The sequence below is a fragment of the Danio aesculapii genome, chromosome 14, assembly GCF_903798145.1.
Source record: "Danio aesculapii chromosome 14, fDanAes4.1, whole genome shotgun sequence".
Lineage (NCBI taxonomy): Eukaryota > Metazoa > Chordata > Actinopteri > Cypriniformes > Danionidae > Danio > Danio aesculapii.
In genome coordinates this window covers 47,586,406-47,610,064 of record NC_079448.1, presented here as the reverse complement: position 1 = coordinate 47,610,064, position 23,659 = coordinate 47,586,406, and the positions used below count along the sequence as shown (strand labels likewise).

At 35.5% G+C, this 23,659-nt stretch overlaps 1 protein-coding gene across 1 annotated transcript in view; it reads left to right on the top strand.

The window, feature by feature from the left end:
* Positions 1-23,659, top strand: part of ganabb (glucosidase II alpha subunit b) — a 34,584-nt gene extending 10,925 nt beyond the window's left edge. The window contains exons 8-24 of the mRNA XM_056471998.1: positions 174-270; positions 347-527; positions 2,200-2,353; positions 4,055-4,290; positions 6,674-6,800; positions 7,597-7,676; positions 9,085-9,225; positions 12,010-12,106; positions 12,178-12,279; positions 13,885-14,128; positions 16,008-16,072; positions 16,276-16,352; positions 17,112-17,186; positions 17,274-17,387; positions 18,293-18,405; positions 18,524-18,624; positions 22,391-23,659. Coding sequence (XP_056327973.1) covers positions 174-270; positions 347-527; positions 2,200-2,353; positions 4,055-4,290; positions 6,674-6,800; positions 7,597-7,676; positions 9,085-9,225; positions 12,010-12,106; positions 12,178-12,279; positions 13,885-14,128; positions 16,008-16,072; positions 16,276-16,352; positions 17,112-17,186; positions 17,274-17,387; positions 18,293-18,405; positions 18,524-18,624; positions 22,391-22,515 — 2,129 coding nt within the window. The 3' untranslated portion in view covers positions 22,516-23,659. The remainder of the gene's footprint in view (positions 1-173; positions 271-346; positions 528-2,199; positions 2,354-4,054; positions 4,291-6,673; positions 6,801-7,596; positions 7,677-9,084; positions 9,226-12,009; positions 12,107-12,177; positions 12,280-13,884; positions 14,129-16,007; positions 16,073-16,275; positions 16,353-17,111; positions 17,187-17,273; positions 17,388-18,292; positions 18,406-18,523; positions 18,625-22,390) is intronic.

Here is a 23,659-nt window from a genome sequence, read left to right as displayed (position 1 = left end):
AACGCCTCATGAGACCTTTAAAAGCGTCACATCATTATTATTATTATTATTATTATTATTAGTAGTAGTAGTAGTAGTAATAATAATAGTAGTAGTATTTCTAAGGAGCATTATATATGTTGATTTTTCTTCTTCTTTTTTTTTTTTTTTTTTTTCCCCAAATCTTTCCACAGGCCCGACATCAATAAGTTTAGACTTCTCCTTGCCGGGTGTTGAACATGTATATGGCATACCAGAGCATGCAGACAACCTAAAACTCAAAACTACAGAGTAAGATCACTTCTTTACACATAGAAATGACTGATCTGTGAGGCTAGAATGCAATAATGATTTTTTTTTTCTCTAGTGGTGGTGATCCATACAGGTTGTATAACCTAGATGTGTTTCAGTATGAGCTCTATAACCCTATGGCCTTATATGGATCCGTACCCGTTATGATTGCTCATAACACTCAGAGAACTATGGGCATTTTCTGGCTTAATGCTGCTGAGACCTGGGTGGACATCAGTTCTAATACAGCGGGAAAGGTAAAGAAAATAACTGTGAAAGTGAAAATATTAAATATGTTATTATGATCTTTACGTGAAGCTGCTTTGACACCATCTACATTGTAAAAAGCGCTATACAAATAAAGGTGAATTGAATTAAAGTGAATGTTCAGGCACATTGAGTATAAGAATGATGAGATGATACTTTGTAAGATTGCATTTAAGGTTCACAGTGCAGATGCAAAATACTAATCAGTCTATTAGTATTAGTAAACTAGTCATTTTATATCTGCATACTCTGTCACTATAGTTCAAACCACTGGGTCCAACTCATTTGCCAGCAAGAAGTTTTAAATCATTCATAATATAATAAATTAGGATGTGATCAACATGTAGAGGCCAGGATTGGATTGTTTCTTCAATTTTTGTACATAAAATGTGATGCCGCATTTAGTTTAAGATGGACATTTATGAACATTTATGACATTTATTTATAAAGAATTTAAAAAAAATCAATACATCTCTCAAATGGATTTCGAGATTACTTTTTAGACAGGTGGCGCTGTCTGCTTTACAAAGAGCCACGCTCTGCTTGCATAAGTGAAGTGAATTACAAATGTTCAGTGTGAAATTGCATTAATCATTGATATAAAAAGCCAATTTAACTGACTCATCTGAATGCACAAAAATCCGCCTAGAGCGCCATTCAAGCGCCATTCGCGGATTAAAAATCCGCCTAGAGCGCCATTCGCGGATTAAAAATCTGCCTAGAGCGCCATTCGCGGATTAAAAATCCGCCGCGAATTAAAAACCAGCCCAGAGCGCCATTCGTGGGTTAAAAACCAGCCGCGGATTAAAAACCAGCCCAGAGCGCCATTCGCGGGTTAAAAACCAGCCCAGAGCGCCATTCGTGGGTTAAAAACCAGCCCAGAGCACCATTCCCGGGTTGAAAAACCAGCCCAGAGCGCCATTCGCGGGTTAAAAACCAGCCCAGAGCGCCATTCGCGGGTTAAAAACCAGCCCAGAGCGCCATTCGCGGGTTAAAAACCAGCCCAAATGGCCATTCGCGGGTTAAAAACCAGCCCAGAGCGCCATTCGCGGGTTAAAAACCAGCCCAGAGCGCCATTCGCGGGTTAAAAATCTAGCACAGAGCGCCACCTGCTGTTAAAAATCTAGCCCTTGAGCGCCACCTGCTGTTTAAAATCTAGCCTTGAGAGCCACCTGCTGATTTAAAAACTAGCCTTGAGAGCCTTCTGCTGATTTAAAAACTAGCCTTGAGAGCCTTCTGCTGATTTAAAAACTAGCCTTGAGAGCCTTCTGCTGATTTAAAAACTAGCCCTTGAGCACCATATGCTGTTAAAAACTAGCCCTTGAGCACCATCTGCTGATGTTAAAATCTAGCCTTGAGTGCCAAGCGTTGTTAAAATTCTACCTTGATCGCCATTTGCTAATTTTAAAACCTAGTCTAGAACTCTGTCTACTGCTGAAAACTAGCCCAGAGCGTCGTCTGCTGTTAAAAACCATGTTCAGCATCAATTTAAGAGAGTATAGTGACGCATTTTGAAAATCTCAAAAGTTTTTCTCAAACTAAACGTGACATCTTGTCTTTGGCCCATATATATATATATATATATTACTGTTCAAAAGTTAGAATCTCTAGATGATAATCTCTTATTTTAGTGTATTTTATAATTTCCTCTTTTCCTTTCAGACCGTGTTTGGTAAGATGCTGGACTTTGTTCAAGGCTCCAGTGAGACGCCACAGACAGACGTCCGCTGGATCTCTGAGAGCGGCATCATTGATGTGTTTATCATGCTCGGGCCCAAACCATCAGACGTTTTCTCTCAGTATGCCTCTCTCGCAGGTAAATGAGCCACAGATGAGCTCTTAACTACACCAACAGTACATTCATATGGTAGATGATAAATATCACCCCCCTCCTTATAATATGGTAAATGTTGTTTTAAGGATGCACAAGCTGACATTTAAGATTTAGACACTATCCTTTTTTTTTTTTTTTTTTTTTTTTAAGCAAAATGTTTTTTAACAACGAAGAACAAGCTGAAGCAGTGTTTAATTCCTGAGTTAATCTCTTTTTGAATTAATCATTTGAGTCAGTGATTTATTCATAAAGAAAGTTTGTTCTTATTTTAAATAAATAATTATTAAACAATAACTAAAATCATGCATAATACATAGTATAAATAGATTATGGTTGTGCTACATTCACCATGTGGCTTCTTCCTATTTTTTTTAGTTGCTTTTTTGAATTCAAACTGTTTTGTCAAGTAATGTTTTAAACTTTCTATTTAGTATAGATGTGTGAGATTGTTGGATTGAGCCACTTGCTTTCCATTTAAATATGTCAACTGTTTGAATAGTTTATGTACATGTCAATGACTGATGCGTTAAGATGGATTTGCTGCCACCTACTGGTAGTTTTCATATTTATCTGTCCTTGATAGGTCTAAGACACACTCAACAAAAAAATATTGTTAATGTTGTGTGTGTGTGTGTTTAATATTACACGCACCTGCCAGTATTTTTGTTATTATGGAACTGCTGGCATTGAGTAAAGTATAACGCAATCTAAATAAGAGATTTGATTGTGCAGTATAGACAAATTACACTCAGTCAGTACAGTTGAACTGAAGTGTAATCATTGGCATAGATTATACACAGAGGTTGCTCTTTTTCTGTTTATGTAACCCATTCATTATTCATTTAAATACTGATCAAGTACATAATGTGATTTAAGTTTAGAGAGTGAGATTTATTAAAATGCATAACTAAATCAGAAATTGCATTTACTATGAAAGCGCAGCAGACTCATGAGATTAAACAGATTTCTGCATGAAGTCATGTACTTTTTACAATTATTTTAAAGCTACAGCTTTTATGTTTTCATACTTTATTGTATTATTTACTTGTCATTTTTAATAACGTTAATAAGTAACTAATTTCATTTATTAGATGTTTGTATTTTCACCCAAGTAATAAAAAAATGAAAGTTTGATTCTTGGTTATTATTCTGTCCAATTACTTTTGGACCCTTGACAAGTGGGAGGCATATATGCAAACTGTTATAATTCCTACACCGTTCACCTGATTTAGACGTAAATACCCTCAAAGTAAAGCTGACAGTCTGCAGTTAAACCACATCTTGTTCGTTTCATTTCAAATCAATTGTGTTTGTGTATAGAGCCAAAAATGTTAGAATTGTGTCTATGTCCAAATATTTATGGATCTAACTGTATATTGGCATCAACTATTTAAGTATGTATTGTGATCGGGGCTTAATTTGTGCCAGCACCTCATTTTTCAACCTTGCCCCGCTCTGCTCTACTCCTCCGCTGTTCACTTTCTTCCGCGACTCCCTAATCCTCTTCACTTTCCTCCGTGACCCAAACTCCCCATCTCCAAACCCCCACCCCCCTCGGTCTTTCACTTTCTGGTAACAAGCCGGCTCTGTTACCCCGATCTGTTCCGGGATCTCACAATTTACATATTAAGCACAGATTGTGTTTAACACTTGTGTGTGTGCATGTGTTTTTCTTCCCTCTAGGCACACAGTCCTTCCCTCCCCTTGCCAGTCTGGCGTATCACCAGTGCCGCTGGAATTACAATGATCAAGACGATGTGAAGTCTGTGGACGAGGGTTTTGACCAGCATGACATCCCTTATGACTTCATTTGGCTGGACATTGAGCATGCAGATGGCAAGCGCTACTTCACCTGGGACCCACACAAGTTCCCTGAGCCAAAAGAGATGCTGCAGGGCCTGATGGACAAGAGACGCAAGGTCAGACACTGTTGCTCGTAAAAATACTGAATGTTTTCTTGTTTTTTTGTTTGACAGGGTTTCCACAGATCAAGGAAGTTTTATCATGGAGGTTTAAAAGTTTTGGGAATTAATAAAGGAATTTAATAAAGGGGACCTATTATGCAAAACTCACTTTTATAAGGGGTTTAAACACTGTCTGCAGAAACACTTTGATTGACATTCTCCCTTCATGCTTCTCATCAGAGGGGGAAAGTCCTGCTCATTAGCATAAACAGCCCTGAGTGAGAAGCAGCCGTCTGCCATTAGAGTTTTCACACTTGCCAAAGGTAACAGGGTGTTTGCGGGGTCTTAAAAAGAAATAAAAGTTGATAAATCAATTATGAGGAAAATGAAGGCCCTTAAAAGGTATTGAAAAGTCTTAATAGTGTTTTTACGAGGTCTTAAATTTTGTTCAAGCATTGTCCAAAGTGTTTGACTCCAAAAAAGCAAAAGTAATTTTATTTTTCTCCTAATAATAACAACGACCTGCTCGATCGACGCAATTGGTTCGGGCAGGGGTGTGTCCGGCCAAGCTCCTCTGGGGTGATGTCACAATTTTGGGCAAACACAGGAAGGTGATGTGACGCTCTCCACATATAGCGAAACCATAGAGTGAAACAGACGGCTTAATGGGAAAATGTAAGTTTGCGTACTCCTGGTTAGAGAAAGCCTCATTTAAACAGTGGCTGAAGATTGTTGCTGAAAACAACCGCGTAATTTATTTCAAGCTTTGTTTCTGTTGCATGCTCCATTGATTTAACTACAACTGTTAATTAACAACTGTTTATTAAATTAAAGGTTTGATACTGATTAGAACTTTCAGAAAATATTCTGAGAAGGACTTTTTAAAAAGTCTTAAAAAGGAATTGAAGTTATCTTTAGGATTTCTGCATATACTTTGGTTAATTTCAGCGGCTAAAGGCTGATTTAAGTTTAACAACTCTATTAATCCCACCAGGGTCAATTAAATTAGGGCAGTAGCATCATGATACAACAAGCACATAAAGAAACAAATCACTTGCAAATGATATTAAATAGCACAATCCAGCATGCTTCATAATGACTTCATAAATATAATACTACAAGGAAAGAACCATACATTAAAAATGTAAAACTTGCTAAAATGTAAGATTTTAAAGTCTTATGGTTAATTTATATCTATTAGAAGAGCATTTAATGCTTCTGTATCTTCCAGAGGGCAACAGTACATAAAAGGATGGCAGCCATCTTTTGTCACACTTTGGATTTTCCTTATCATTTGCTGTTCATGTAATTCTGCTAGACTCCACAGAGGCAAACCAATAATCTTGGACCAAGCCTTGACTATGCTTTGAAGGATATTTATTTATTTATTTTTTTTAAGTATAAAAAGTTCTCAGTATATATTGTTTTGCGTCGAGTGATGGCCCATGTAGCCTGCCTTGTGCGTAGCCATGCATTTATACTTCTACATACTGTTTGTGTAGCTCTGCAATAACACGTCTGAAGCTGGCTGGCAGTTGGTTTTTAGGTTCCTCTGTGTCGAGTTTTGTTTTATGAATGTTACCTTAATGTACAAGTAGCTCAAACTCGCTCATTAACAGTGGGAACCGGCAGATGTGCAACAACTTTAATCATGAGGTAAACACAAACCAGCTCCTTCATGAGACTCGACACTTGTAAACAATCGCTCCATCGGGCTCGCGGCTCTCATCACCGCCCACACTCATCAGTGCTACCAAGTCAACCAATCAGAGCTTGCACTATGTGTCGTTGTGACGTGTCGTTATATTTTCTTAGAGATGTGCACCAGCGTCGGCCACGCCAAAGTATGCGCTGGACTATATGGGTAAGCTTGATGCAGATAAATCAGCATTAGGAGGATAAGAAAATGTGTAGTGGAGTGTCTAAAGTGTCCATAGGCTGCTTTTTTCTGAGATGAAGGCTTTTCAGTTTTTCACAGAGATAACATTAGTTCTATTTTGAATCTGTCACATAGGTGTTTGTAGCTCCACCCTCTTTTGAAAAGAGGGCTGGGAGCACACTCTCATTTGCATTTAAGACAACAGCCACCAAAACGGCACAGTTTGGATCATAGCCTTAAAGGGTCAGTTTTAGAGAGTTGTACAACATTATTTGTTTGGTATTTTGAGCTGAAACTTCACATACCCACTCTAGGGACATCAGAGACTTATTCTAATATCTTGTAAAAAGAGGCATTATAGGTCCCCTTTAAGTGCTGGAATATCAGGGATTTTTGATTGCTTATAATTTATAAAAATGTAAATTCTCTATACTGTTGTTTTGGTTTTGCCTATTGATATGATTATTGGATACTAAGCAGATTCTGAAAATAATTTTGTTATGATGATCTTGTTTATAGATGGTGGCTATAGTTGATCCCCATATCAAGGTGGACAGTGGCTACAAGATCCACAATGAGATCACTAATAGAGACTTCTACGTTAAGAACAGTGATGGTAGAAATTATGAAGGCTGGTGCTGGCCAGGTGAGTGTTTTTATATACTCATACGCTACCATTCAAATATTAGTGGTCAGTGAGATTTTTGACAGAAATATAATCAGGATTTAATATTGCTGTTTTGTGACGTTAATATATTTAAAAATGTAGTTTTAATTATGTGATGCAAAGCTGCATTTTTAGTATCATTACCCCAGTCATTAGTGTTAGATGATCTTTCAGAAATCATTCTATTATGCTGACGGTGCTCAAGAAACCTTATTTTATTGTTATTGTTGATGATGAAAATGGTTCTGCTGCTTAATATATTTTTTCAAGGATGTTTGTTGAAGAGAAACTTTTTAAATCAATCAATTTAAGGTTATATATACAGTGCTTTTTACATTAATTATTTTTCCAAAGCAGCTTTACAATAGGTGTGTGTTACATTAAAATTTAAACTAAAAGCAGTTATACAACATGTTTTTTTTTCTAAAGTGGTTATATCCATTCTGTTTTTATTTTAATTTAAATAATTTAATTAATTTATTTAATTATTTTACGTATTTTGTTATCCCTGTAACATGGAGTGTTTATAAGAAAGTGTCTAGTGCATATAGAGAGGAAAAATTGTTTCCTACAGGTGAACCATCATATTTTACAATCATATTTGATTAATTGACCATTGCTAAATAACAGTATACATATTTGTTTGAAACAAATCTTATGGATTATACTTTTAAGTAGTAATATAATTGTTGTCTGTATGGACATGTGGGGTGGTTGTCATAAGATGCCCACTATTACATTTATTGTAGTTTACACAATTTTCTCATTCTCACAGGAAACTCTGGTTATCCAGACTTTACCAATCCAGAAATGCGGGCCTGGTGGGCCAGTATGTTCTCTTATGATCAATATGAGGTGAGGCTAGTTCTAGTCTTGTCTAGTTATTGCAAGTGTAAATCTATGTGTATTTTTCCCCTCGTTTCTCATTCTAGACAGGATGTGGTGAAGCTACGTTTCCCTTCAGCATTCGATAGTTCCAGAAGTGCATCAAACTCATGTGACTTTGCCTCAACAGATCATGTTATAACTATGATAGCAGTAAACGGTGTTTTAGCTGAGAAGTGCATGAGCCAAAGTCTTTGATGAAATAGTCTGGTTAAATGATTTTCAGGAGTGACTCACAAGATTGTGTTCAAACTTCTGAAAAGTGAAAGCATGTAATACATAACATTTTTTCACACAATATATATAGGTTTATAAAGGTTTGGAACCACTTGAAAGTAAAAGTAAATTTTCATTTTTGGGTGAACACTTACTGGCAGAGAATGAATTAGAAATTTCATTCAGTGCGTTAACTGATTTCAGCAGGTGTATTTTATTCACAAAGTTAAACCATTTTGTTTTTATTTATATTTTTGGCTACTAATTTTATAACCAATACTGTATATTTACTATAACCTGTGATAAAGCAAATAAACTCATAGATCACATTGTCATAATTTCATTTTATTTATTTTTCTGTTTCTAGCTTAATATAGAAGAAGCAAATTCAGAATAAGAAAATTAAGATTGAATCTAAAAACAAATCAAAATTTAGTGTTTTCACATCTTGAATGATAAGGTCATTTGGAGGACCCATTGTGTAACCACTTAACCTGACCTCGAATGTACAGTCAACATGAACCAGAAGCTGTGGCTGTTTTTTTTTTTTCGTATTGTGAAGCTATTCCTAGAGAAACAAAATATTAAATGGGAAAACGGTGGGCGTGGCTTAGTTTTTCTACTGCGAGCTGATTGGATGTACTAAAGTAGGCATTTTGCTCAAAACGATTGGGGAAAGGGTTTGGGGAGGGTTATTAAAACTTAATAGACACCTCCTCCTCATCACCATTTCTGTTTGTTGTCAAAATTGACAGTTGGAGTTAAGTATGTTAGCCACGCCCAATACCCCAAACAGACGAAATCTCAGAATTTAACTGAAAACAAACAGGAAGTGCATTTTCAGATTTTAATTAAAGATTACAAGGGCAAACTTTTTTTTTTTCTTAGTGACATGCACAGATGAATTGTTCACTACAAACTAGCAATGTGAACCAACTAAATGGTTAGTTTTGATTTCATTTGTACTTTAACTAGGTTGGATTTTGTCTGAAACTTTCTCAGCAGTCCCGAGTTTGTTCAAATCATTATTTAACATTTAAAATAACATATCTTCAGCAGTTTTGTGCTCGGTGTAAACAAACAATTGATTTTTCTTTTTTTAAATCAGTTTAGGACTTAAGGAAATGTGCCCAACATAACAACTTTCCCTGTTGTTTTTCAGGGCTCAATGGAGAATCTTTTCACCTGGAATGACATGAACGAGCCGTCCGTGTTTAATGGTCCTGAAATCACGATGCATAAAGATGCTCTACATGGAAAATGGGAGCACAGAGACGTACACAATATCTATGGACTTTATGTGGTGAGGAAATATACCAGAACTCAAAATATAGAGTGTTTCATAACTAATGAAACAGGAAGGACGCATTAAAAACCTTGTTACAATCATTTATTTTCATTTTTGTGTGAACTATCTCTTTAACAGAGACCGTTTAGCACCACCTACTATCAGAGCATGAGTTAGAAATTTCATTGTGTTATCTGGTTTCAGCAGGTGTGTTTTATTCACAAAGTCAAACCATAAAGTTTTTTATTAATATTGTAGTATATAAGAACAAAATATAGTGTTTATAACTAATTAAACAGGAGAGACGCATCAAATACCTTGTTGAAATCATTTTAATCTCCTTTTGTGTTTGTTTGTTATGTATGCATTTTATTATCATCTCAGTGTGGACAGAAAGGTTTTTTTTCCTGTCAAAGAAACTGACATTTTAAAAGATACTCTCCATGTTTAGTCCATGTTCCATGATCCATGTTTAGTCATGTGATTTGAAATTGTACAGTCAAAGATGAGACATCCCTTTTTAGTGTCGGCATTAATTATATTTTTGAGTGATTTTATATACTTGCCATATTAAATAAAAAGAGTCAACTTAACCCATTATAGTGTAGAACCCATAAAGTATGGGTTATACTCACTTAAATACTCATTAGGAAAAAAAACAAGAGTGTTACTGGGGTTATTACAAGACTTAAGACTTCATTGGAAAATAAAAAAATATATATTAATGCTTAATCCCCCCTGAAGTATGTCAAAACAAGATATATGGGATGTCAGTCCTTTAACACTGAGAAATATTTTACTCTTATCTGAATAATTAAAATAATAGATAAAATAAATATACATTTGACCACCCCTATAGCGGTTCAAACCATTGTGAATACATAATCGCGCCAATCAGTCTATTCGAGAAACAACTCTGAAATTGGCAGATCTAGAGCCCAATAGACATCGTGTGGATAAGACTTTCTTGTAAAATAGGTGTTTGTATCTAGATTTAGCATGAAATAATATCGAATTAGACACATTTGTACACGTTTGTAGTTTAATTTACTGTAACATCTGGAATAGCTAACCAGGGGTGCATTTCCCCGTCACTCCAACGAACATTCGCAAACTGCATCGCAAACTTGAGCACTCGCAACCACACCTCTGGAGCTGTAGTTAGAAACATAGCTCCTGGCTGTGTTCTATTCCCACTTATCCACCCTACTCTCTATTCATGTAGAACATTCTAACATTCAAAAAGCATTAAAGTCATCTCTCTTAAGTGTTATTTGCTTTTAAAGTGTTTTTACAGTTCAGTTTTAGCGATCTTCATGTTTACACTTGTGCTCCCTTCGCGGTGCACTTTGAAAACATTGATGTCATTTTGAACACAGCCTCATGGTGAAAGCTGTAGGTGACCTATTATTTAAAAGCAGAATTTATGTTACGTCTCCAAAGCTTGTGAAAAGCATACGTTAATGCTTTTATAGCTTTAATAGTGGGTTGTTTATTAAGTATATGTACTGGATATGACATAGGCCTGCTGGTTAGAACTTTCTGCTGTGGTATACATGTCAAATTGTAAAAGTAGACTTCTCTAAAAAATAAATACACAATATCCTACTTAATAATAATAATAGTCATCATCATCATTAATATTATTAATATTATTATTAAAGTATAATTATTTATTTTCTAATACATGATAATAAAAATAATAATAATTATCATCATCATCATCATCATCATGATCATCATTTGTATTATTAATATTATTATTAAATTAGGAAATTATTCATTTCCTAATATATAATAAATATTAAATTTCATTTTATAATAAATAGCCTCATTATTTATTTATTTATATGATTTATATATGATATTAGGATACGTGTTAGCTTTCGTTAGTGATTTTATGTTTTAGAATAGGATATGTCATATTCTCAATAATATTTGTAAAGCAAACACAGGCTCTATATGTGGCATTTACATATATTTCAGTTAAGATGGAAAGCAAGTGCATGTTTTTACCAAATCTAATATTGGATTTTATTTTAAATGCATGTTTGTGTAAAACAATATAATTTGCACAAAGAAGTGATGGGGTTCTTCTCTAAAGAAGTAGTTACTCCACTACGTTTAGAGCGTCATTATGGGCGTTTTACATTAACTAACATGGTTCAAGCGATGAATCTGCAACAGAGGAACTACGCGTTTTGGGAAACACTCGTCACTACATCGTTCTTTTCCCAAATGCATCGTACTATGATAGTTCAGCCGCGAGTTACATCGTTGTTTGGGAAACGCACCCCAGAGAATACTTTAGTTCAGAATATACTTAAAATCCCTTAAAAAGGCTGAAAACTTAAATAAGCTTTATTATTAAACTAGACGTGACTACAAATAAACACATAAATGACTGAAGCATGTATTACACAAACTAACTGAAACAGTTGACCCCCCTAATCGTCAGTGTATAATTCGCAGACTGGCAAAAACTAATGGTTTGTTGGACAGTAGCAATGTATCAAAGCTTAAAATTATTAGTATTTTAGGGATGCCCTGTAGTCTTGAAATAAGAATATTTTAGTTTAATCAAAAACATATTTATTTTTGCTGTATCTTCTATCTTCTGTATCAATGATTGTCATTTTAGTGGATGTTTTCTGTTAATCATTGTATGATGGTGATTTGTAAGCTGAAGAAAATGAAAAAGCAAGACACTTTTTAATGTAGAGGAATAGTTTTTGGATTAAGCAAAATATGAAAGTAAGGCTGTGTCTACATTAATTACCCACTTATATTGTTTTCCAGCAAAGGGCCACCGCTGAAGGTCAGATTCAGAGATCTGGTGGAGTCGAAAGGCCCTTTGTGTTAACCAGAGCCTTTTTTGCTGGCTCTCAGAGATACGGTGAGTTTGTGTGTTTGGCAGATGTGTGGTGATTTCATTGTACATGTGCTAAGTTTGTGCATTTTCATCAGGTGCCGTCTGGACTGGCGATAATGCAGCTGATTGGGGTCATCTCAAGATTTCCATTCCCATGTGTCTCAGCCTTGGCCTTGTGGGCATCTCGTTTTGTGGAGGTCAGTGATTATCTGTATTTTCAGTTGTGAAAAAAACACTCCTCCAGCTCCTCCATGTAGTTCAGAACGAAGGTAGCAGAAATAATTTACTCACCCTCCCCTCCATCCAAACCTGTATGAGTTTCTTTATTCTGTTGAACACAAAACAAGATATTTTGAGAAATGTTGGTATACAGACACGCATTGAAGGGCCACTCTTGACTTCCTTAGTAGGGAAAAAATATACATATGGAAGTTAATAGTGACCAGGCATTCTAGAAGTGATCTACTTCTTTAACCATGGTGTTATTATAGTAAAAGTATTGCACATCGATTATCACTTGAATAACCAAAATCAGTTGTATAGACCTTTTTCTTAGAACGCAAAATTACTCGTTATGCTTTATGCGCAAGGAGGATGCTAAGAACTTCCGGTCGGCAGCTGATGCTAATAGCAGTCATGTTTGGACAGCTTTGAAACGAAAGTTTTAATCTATTTTACTTGCTTTTAACGTCATAGAACTAATACTGCTGTTGATCAGCGCCACCTCCTGGATTGGTTTTTAAAAAATGAATGTGATTGAAAACCACTGCTGGAAGGGATTTTTCCCTCGTTGTCAGATGGCATTTTGTGCCGTTTAAATGAAGCCTCGTCATCGCTAAAATTATAATTTTCTCTTTCTTTCAAACATATAACCAACTCAAACAAATGTAATTCACCATAATGTTTGATACACACACACATCCTACTGTCCCACTAACACATTGATTGAATAAGTGTCACAGAGTGAAAATAAAGTTGGGAACACTGATGCTATATTTCAGCATCTGATCTGACAGCAGACACTGAATTAGGAGAGCGTTTTTCTCTCGCACTTTAACTGCACCTAACAGAAGTATAACGGCTTTAACACACATCTTTCTTTCAAAATCAAAATTTTGGATCACAAAAACACTCCTTAAGCCACTGAAAACAGTACGCAGTTGAGAAACGCTGCCCTGGCTGGTGACCATTCTTAGCGGAAGTTCCAAGCAGCCTACCAAAAGGCGCTGGTCACTTTGGGACCCTCCATGCAGCAATGAAGAAAAAGGTCTATAGCAAATTGTCAATCAATCGTATAGCAAAATCAGTTTTTGAATTAATTCATTTTATTTATTTATACATTTTTTTTTTCGGGGTTTTCACCTTTAATGGACAGGACAGTAGGGAGTATTGACAGGAAAGCGTAGGGAGCAGAGAGAGGGGAAGGATCGGCATAGGACCGCGAGGTGGGAATCGAACTCGGGTCGCCGCGAGCACCAGAGTGCATGTGTCAACGCACTAACCACTACACCACTGGCACCGACATTAATTAATATATGTTTTAAATATTATGTCGTTTTCAGTTCGATACAACAAGTATAAGATACAAATCCCCAGTGCTTTTTTGCACAAATGAATTGTTCACCACAAAACTAGCAATGTGTGCTAATAAAAATGGTATGGTTTGTTTTGATTTAATTTGTGCTTTAAAAAACAAACGTTAACGATAAAAAAAAGATGTTTCCATGCTGTCTGCACTTTAAATGTTGTGTTAACTAAATGTTGCAGTCCTGCTAATTATTTCTCTCTCTTGTTGGACGCAGCTGACGTTGGTGGCTTTTTTAATAATCCCAGCACTGAGCTTCTGGTTCGCTGGTATCAGACGGGTGCGTATCAGCCGTTCTTCCGTGCTCATGCTCATCTGGACACCACACGCAGGGAGCCCTGGCTCTTCGGCCCAGAAAACACAGCACTCATCCGGGAAGCCATCCGCCAGCGTTACGCCCTCCTACCCTTCTGGTACCAGCTGATCTATCAAGCACACACCACCGGGATGCCAGTCATGAGGTGAGCAAGACCCCTGTGAACACTTGTTTGGGATATTGTTTTTACTGTTTAACGGAGAGAAGATTTTTTTCAACACATTTGTAAACATAATAGTTTTAATAATTCAGCTCTAATAACTGATTTATTTTATCTTTGCCATGATGACAGTAAATAATATTTGACTACATATTTTTTAAGACACTTCTATACAGCTTAAAGTGACATTTAAAGGCCTAACTAGGTTAATTAGGGTAACTAGGCAGGTTAGGGTAATTAGGCAAGTTATTGTATAATGATGGTTTGTTCTGTAAACTATTGAAAAAATATATAGCTTAAAGGGGCTAATAAATTTGACCTTAAAATGGTGTTTAAAAAATTAAAAACTGCTTTTATTCTTGCTAAAATAAAACAAATAAGACTTTCTCCAGAAGAAAAAATATTATCAGACATACTGTGAACATTTCTTTGCTCTGTTAAACATGATTTGGGAAATATTTCAAAAAAGAATAAAAAATTCAAAGGGTGAAAATAATTTTTACTTCAACTATACATCAATGAACGATGTGCATCCCATGCTGCAAAACATTACATGCTTACAGTACATGCTTTTAGTAATTTTCACATGAAACTGAGCTTTACAAAGCAACAAATGTGTACAACTGGAAAGGGGGCTGTATATGACGCAATAATCGTTTGTCTCGATTAATGTTTTTTCATAATCGTTAGAAGCTAAAATTTTAAGCAAACTGAATTTCGATTAATTGCACGTCCCTAGAGACAAATGTCATTTGCTTTCCGTTTAAACAAAAATATTACTGCAAAAACCATCGGTTTTAACAAACAGAACTTGGACTCTGTAATTTTAATAAAAATAAAAATCAAGAAAGAAGCAGCTGAAAAAAGAAAAATATTCAATACCAAAAATGTTCTTTGCTCCTGCTGCTGATAAGGCTAAATATAGAAATCTAACATCTTGTACAACAGATCATATTTATTTTCAATTAATGATTCATCAATTCACACATAAAACTTCATGTTTGATTATAGGTGGATCATTTCTGAACCTATTCAGTGACATAATTCTGATGGTTGTTTGTCGCCACCTATTGGTTACACAATGTATTTGCTACAACATTCACCAACTTCAAGTTCCATTAAACGGTGATTTTAATCTTTAGCATAAACATCAGTGTTTATATCTGAACTATAAACTGTTCTCCCAGTACTTCTGTGTTTTTAAATTGTTTGTAACTCACTGAAACAGTGTAAACTGAATCTCTCTCGATCAAACGCAGATTTGAATGCAGCGCTTCGAAGGATTAATAAACACATGCAAATCATTATCAGTTATCATTCATGTTGCGCGGATTTGAATTGAGATCACGATCTTTTAATGTTTAATTGTGCAGATTTACTCCGAATGCATTAATGCAGGCTAAACAAGCAGTGACCGAAAACACTACCTGAGATACTAACACTAACCTAAGAAAGCATTTAGGTCCCACCACAACTTTTCCGTCATCATTATATTTTACATTGAGGCCAAACTGCTTTCATACACGTGATCTGAGTGACGCAGGAGGCGATTTCTCTGCAATTGTTATAAATGCTGGATTAACCTACAAGTTCAGAAAAAGTTATTAATCCCTGGGTCACGTGCGTTCCGAACTGTGGGTTGTGATCCGTACACCCCTATTAAATAGCCATTGTTGCTGACATGACGTTACATGATATAAGATATGATATATTCATCTGTGACCAGCTAAGGCACAAAACACTCTCAGATTAAAACTCAAATGTCCTTTATTCCTCAGTACTACACATAACTGTACTGTTTGTGTAGTCGTAAGTGATAGATCTCGATTTACATGAGTGCTTTTTCTTTTCTTTCACGTCTCAGACCTCTCTGGGTCGATTATCCCAAGGAAACTGCAACTTTCACCATTGATGATGAATTCCTAATTGGTGAGATATGCAATCTTTTTTTTTTTAGCTAAAGGTGTATGATGTCTGTAGCTCCTGTTTTTATATGTAATGTATTAATAATTAACCATGTTAGAAGAATATTTGTCTCATACTTTGCCTTTGAAGCACATCTAATATCAGTTGGTGTGTGAATGATAGTAATGCATTCTCTAATAAAGTCTGTTTGTGTTGCTGATGTTCAGGAAGGGATCTGTTGGTTCATCCGGTCACTGAGGAAGGGTCTCGTGGGGTCACAGCTTATCTGCCTGGAGCTGGAGAGGTAAAACGTCCACTTAAATGCATCATGAAATCAAAATATTTCTTTTTTTGAGACCAAACAAAACTGAGATACTTGTTGCAGTCTTGCCCAAATGCAAATGTTCAATGAAATGCTGTTTAGAAATACTATATTTCTTTCAATAATACCATCTACTGCCACATAGCAGTTCATGGTTTACTGATGCAGAAAATAATTTTTATTCTATGTTATGCTTTATGTAGCTTTTTTTTGGTGTAAGAAATGCACCGGATAAATAAATTGCATTATTATTATTATTATTATTATTACTATTATTATTATTTCAGAATTAAAATGAGCTTGATTCACCAAATCAAGAAGTTTTTTGTGGTTTTCAGGAGCTCAGCATACAAACATACATGCGTACATATGTATAGGAAGACAGAAGGACATTTAAATAAGTGGAAAATAAAGTAAACAATAAAAATCATGAAGTTAAATGCATCTAGGATGGTTTAAATGCAAGTAAAATGACCTTTTTTTTAAAACTGTACAAATAATATAAATATATTAAAGTATTTACTGTTAAGTGATTTATTGGTTACAGTGGGGGTCCTGTATGTTTATGACCTGTATGTTTTGTTTTAGTATTATTATTTATAAAGCTTAATATTTACTGTATGTAAAATGTGTTTATGAAAAGATTATCCATCATTATGTCTATCACAAAACTATAATCATGACCGATGTTAAAATGAATGAACTGTCTGATGCATTGTTTTTTTTTCTTCTCGTTTCCAGGTTTGGTATGATGTCCACAACTTTCAGAAACACAATGGTGCCCAGAATCTGTACATTCCAGTCACTCTTAGCTCTGTAAGAGGTTTAACTAGTTTTTTTTCTTTTAAATGTTTTTATTTTATTTTTTTTGCATTTATTAAAACCATATTTGTATGTATTTAGATCCCAGTTTTCCAGCGTGGCGGCTCTATCATTCCTAGGAAGGACCGAATTCGCCGCTCATCAGCCTGCATGGAAAATGACCCGTACACCTTATATGTGGCCCTTAGTCCTAAGGTGTTTGATCTTTCTGTTGACTACCATATTTTCCTGATTATAATTCATTTGTTTTTATCATCTACAGTGTGCTCCAACTTATATTCAACATCATTTTATTTAATACAATTAAAAGTGTAGTTCACTCCCGAAAATATGAGTTCAAAGTCTGGATCTAATCTAAAAAACTAATCTAAAATTTAAATGATAAATTAAGTGTAATTTTGCTACTATAGATAGATAGATAGATAGATAGATAGATTGATAGATTGATAGATAGATTGATAGATAGATAGATAGATATAGATAGATATAGATAGATTGATAGATATAGATAGATATAGATATATATCTAGATATATATAATTCTGCACAGAATAGCAAAAAAAAGTCTGCAGATTCTATCTAGCCCTGCCATAAAGTCTTACCAAGTAAAACAATCGCTCTTTGGAGGAAACTGACCTTTATTTACCATATTTTTACCTTGGTAATACTTCACAACAAGGTTGTATTAGTTAATGTTAATGCATTTACCACCATGTGCAATACATTTACTACAGTTTTTGTTCATGTTAACGTTACCTAATGAAAATAATTAACTCGCACTGCTAATTTTAACAAGCATGAGTTTGGATATTAGTAAATGTTGAACTATGATTAATAAATGCTGTACAAGAATTGTTCATTATTAGTTCATGTTAGTAAATACATTAACTAATTAATTCGTATTGTAATATCTGACCTTTACCTTTAGTCCACAGCCTAGTCAAACAGTCCAGAACTTTTGTTTTGTCTGCTATTTTTGTTATTTTATAATGATTATTGAAAATATTATTTATCAGTTATTGTTCTTAATGTGAACAGACCTTTATAGTCATGAAAATGAACTCATTTCTCTCATTTACTCTCTCTTTCTCTCACTCTAGAAATTTGCCGAAGGCGAGCTCTACATTGATGATGGTCATAGTTTTAATTATGATACAAAGTCAGAATTTATTCACCGGAAACTCACCTTTGCTAATAATTCGCTCACTTCACGGTATTTACATTTGTCACTTTCCAAACATTTTTATTCAGTTAAATTCAGTTCTTTATTTACTGTAAATGGCTTTGACAGTAAATGAATAATTTCCAAATCATTTCTTTCATCATTAAAGCAACCTGTGCCCAGACTGCAAGTTCTCAACTTCATCCTGGATAGAGAAAGTTGTCATTTTGGGTGCCAGCAAGCCCAGAAAGGTTCTTCTTAAAGTCGATGGTAAGATACTATATTTAGCACAATGTCTTAAACTGCAGTAATACTACAGTAATTTATAGTAAATACTATAGTGTTTTTGAACTGCACTTCAGTAAAGTACTTTAATTAATCTGTTGTGGTGATTTCATAGTTGGTATAGTAACGTATACATAGTAGTAATATAAACAAATGAACAATTGCAATTTTCTACAATTATAGGGTATTATACAAAAATGCACCACAGTTTACTGTAGTAAAAACTAAAGTATACTGCCATATTTATTATGGTGGCTTGAAAAGCCAGCATATTGTTATCTATCAAAACTTCTTCTTCTTCTTCTTCTTCTTCTTCTTATTCTTCTGAGGCTAATTTCTAAGTGTATCTCCTCCTAGGCCTTTCAAGCTACATACTTCAAACTTTCGTCAAACCTTCAAACTGGTCTGACTCGGGTTGCTATATCTTTTCTAACTGATCCGACTTTGGGTTTTCCGAAAAACGACCCAGAAAAATCCCAAAAGTCCCATTGACTTAACATTGGGTCAAACTTTGTGAGCTCATAACTCTGCATCAGACTGTCCTACAGACTTCTAACTGGACTCATTTAACTCTGTCTAGCCAGCAGCCAATAACTGATGACTTGACTTACTAGCCACTCCCTAGCAACCACTTACAGCACCCTAGCAACTGTCCCATAGACTTCCATTGTAAAAGACTCCCATTTACTTAACATTGGATCAACCTTTGTGAGCTCATAACTCTGCATCAGACTGTCCTACAGACTAGAGTCTGGGCTCATTCAACTCAGTCTAGCCAGCAGCCAATCACTGATTTCCTTTAAACTTACTAGCCACTCCCTAGCAACCAATTTCAGCACCCTAGCAACTGTCCCAGAGACTGTGACTAGCTATTCTAACACATGCTAACAGTTTAAACTTCCTACTGACATGCTAATCTTGCTAGAAAGGTGCTAGCAACACGATAGTGACATGCTAGTCATGCTAGTAACATGCTAATTCATGCTAACAACATGCTAATTCATGCTAGAAACAAGCTGATTCATGCTAGAATCATGCTAGTAACATACTAATATCATGCTAGTTACATGCTAATTCATGCTAGAATCATGCTAGTAACCTGCTAATTCATGCTAGTAACATGCTGGTAACATGCTAATTCATACTAGAATCATGCTAACAACATGCTAATTCATGTTAGTAACATGCTAGTAACATGCTAATTCATGCTAGTAACATGCTAATTCATGCTAGAATCATGCTAATTCATGCTAGAATCATGCTAACAACATGCTAATTCTTGCAAGAAACATGCTAGTAACATGCTAATTCATGTTAGAAATACGCGAATAACATGCTAATTCATGCTAGAATCATGCTAACAACATGCTAATTCATGCTAGAATCATGCTAGTAACATGCTAGAATCATGTTAGTAACATGCTAATTCATGCTAGTAACATGCTAAATCATTCTAGAATCATGCTAATTCATGTTAGGATCATGCTAGTAACATGCTAATTCATGCTAGAAACATGCAAGTAACATGCTAAATCATGCTAGGATTATGCTAGTAACATGCTAATTCATGTTAGAATCATGCTAGTAACATGCTAATTCATGCTAGAATCATGCTAGTAACATGCTAATTCATGTTAGAATCATGCTAGTAACATGCTAATTCATGCTAGAATCATGCTAGTAACATGCTAATTCATGCTAGAATCATGCTAGTAACATGCTAATTCGTGCTAGAATCATGCTAGTAACATGCTAATTCATGCTAGAATTATGCTAGAAACATGCTAGTTCATGCTAGAATCATGCTAACAACATGCTAATTCATGCTAGAAACATGCTAATCCATGCTATAATCATGCTAGTTACATGCTAACCCATGTTAGAATCATGCTAATTCATGCTAGAATAATGCACGTAACATGCTAATTCATGCTAGACGCATGCTAATTCATGGTAGAATCATGCTAGTTACATGCTAATTCATGTTAGAATCATGCTAGTTACTTGCTAATTCATGCTAGTAACATGCTAATTCATGCTAGTAACATGCTAATTAATGCTAGAATCATGCTAATTTATGTTAGCAACTGCCTAGCAACCACTCAGAATTTTTTAGCAACCGCCTAGCAACAACCCAGAAACATGCTAACATACATGTACTTATCTATGCCGACTGTTTCAAACTTCATAAAAACTGCTTCAGTTATTTACACTTTAAAACGACTTCAAACTTTTAGACTCGGCTTTTCAAGCCACCATAAAGTTTGTCCTCAAACTTTAATATCTAGTTACAGTTTACTATAATATATATATTATGCAGCTGCATTCATTTAAAAAAGTTAACATACAATAATATATACAGTATAATTCATTTTACTATAGTATAGTTCAAAAACACTATAAATTACTGTAGTATTTATTTAATCTGGGAAAATAAAATCAGTCAATAACCAGATAGTCCCCACAGAATATCTATCTATCTATCTCTCTATCTGTCTGCCTGTCTATCCATCCGTCCATCTATCCATCCAGCATTCTATCTATCCATCTAGCAATTTATCAATCCATCCATCCATCGAGCATTCTTTCCATTCATCCATCCATCTATCTAGCAATCTTTCTGTCTCTCTGTCCATCCATCCATCCATCCGTCTATCTGACTATATATCCATCCATCCATCCATCCATCTAGTATTCTTTTCATCCATCCATCCATCTATCTAGCAATCTATCTATCTTTCTATCTGTCTGTCTATCCATCCATCCGTCCATCTATCTATATATCCGTCCATCCATCCATCCAGCATTCTTTCCATTCATCCAGCATTCTATCCATCCATTCATCTGTCTGTCTGCCTGTCTGTCTGTCTGCCTGCCTGCCTGCCTGTCTATCCATCTATCCATCCATCCGTCCGTCCATCCAACCATCCATCCATCCAGCATTCTATCTATCCATCTAGCAATTTATCTATCCATCCATCCATCCATCTAGCATTCTTTCCATCCATCCATTCATCCATCCATCTATCTAGCAATCTTTCTATCTGTCTGTCTGTCTATTCATCCATCCATCCGTCTATCTATCTATATATCCATCCATCCATCCATCTAGCATTCTTTCCATCCATCCATCCATCCATCCATCCATCTATCTTTCTATCTGTCTGTCTGTATCCATCCATCCGTCTATCTATCTATATATCCGTCCATCCATCCATCCATCCATCTAGCATTCTTTCCATCTATCCATCTGTCTGTCTATCTATCTGTCTGTCTGTCTGTCTATCCATCCATCCATCCGTCTATCTAACTATATATCTGTCCATCCATCCATCCATCCATCTAGCATTCTTTCCATTCAGCATTCTATCCATCTAGCATTCTATCCGTCTGTCTGTCTGTCTGCCTGTCTGCCTATTTATCTATCTATCTATCTATCTATCTATCTATCTATCTATCTATCTATCTATCTATCTATCTATCTATCTATCTATCTATCTATCTATCTATCTATCTATCTATCTATCTATCTATCTATCTATCTATCTATCTATCTATCTATCTATCTATCTATCTAGCATTCCATCCATCCATATATATTTGGTTATTAAATAGTTAATTATTTGGTTGGATCTTTGTCCATCTGTCGGTCTTCCTTCTAACTCCTCTGCCTTATTAGTTTATTTTTATTATTACAGTGTATATTTGAGCTGATTTGAGCTGATAATCTTCCCCACACTCTCTCAAACAGGCAAAGAAACCCCTGTGGAGTTTGAGTTTGACGCCTCCATGTCAGTGCTGACCCTCCGCAAACCTGGGATGAACGCAGGGATGGACTGGACAATCCTGCTTCAGGCACAGCGAAATGATCTATAAACAAAATCACCCCCCCAAAAAAACAAAACAATCAAAAGTTTCACTCGTAAATCATAAACGCATCCAGCACTTACAAAACCTTCATGACAACTCAGAAGCAGACTAGAGGTGTGACGGGTCAGAGAGATTTTTGGCAGGGTCAGACAGCAAATGCTTTATTTTTAAATGTAGTAACGTCATTCACAAGTCAAGAGTTTGTGTTTTTAACGTCATGTGGTGATGAAGTAGTGATTAACGGAATCATGCATTGGATTTGAATCATTTCAGGATGGCAAATGAGACCAATGTTAATAATAAATATGGCTGCATCAGGATCAGAAAGCTTTGTTTGTTGCTAGTCTTGTCATTTTAAAAGCTCTAGAAAGGATCACATTTGCACTTCAGGGGTTTTAGTAACTACTAATGAGCTTTATTGCTTATGGGGGCCTACTTAGTCCATTTGATAGGGGGTCTTGGGTTTGGATTTTGCTTTACCTGGGAATTAACCTGTTAAATCTGTGAATTTCAACTTAGATTTTTTTTTTCCTCTTCTCTAGAGCGATGTTTTCCAACCCTGTGTCTAGAGGCACACCAACAGTACATATTTTAACTGTCTCCCTTATCTGACCCATTTATTTTAGGTTTTGGAGTCGCTTCTAATGTTCTCATGAGTTGATTGTGGTGTGTTTGATTAGGGAGAGGTTGAATATGTGTACTATTGGTGCGCCTTCAGGAGCATGGTTGGGAAAACTGTTTTAGAGCACTTACATTTGTTGGGTTTAGGGTGGGTTGGGTGTTTTAGTTTTTGAAATGGCAAAGCAGAATGAAAAAGGCAGGCACTTAGAAGTATTTGAACCTAATCTACTGTAATGGGGAAGTTAATGTTATTGCCATCCACTGTTAATTTGATATCTTGTCAGAATGACTGAAGTAAATGTGTGTTTAAGGCAAGGCCTCTGATGAAGTACATTCCCGCTTGATCATCAATTATCTTTATCATCAAATGCTTTGTATTGCTGATTTTCCAGTTTGTTTCATTCCTTTTTGTTTGTTTGAGGGTGACCCTGAAAGCTCTGAAACGTACAAGTAAATGTAACGTCTTTGGTTGTTGAGGAATGGGAGTTAAAATGGGATGGAAATAAAGATTAACTGTACATTCCTGACA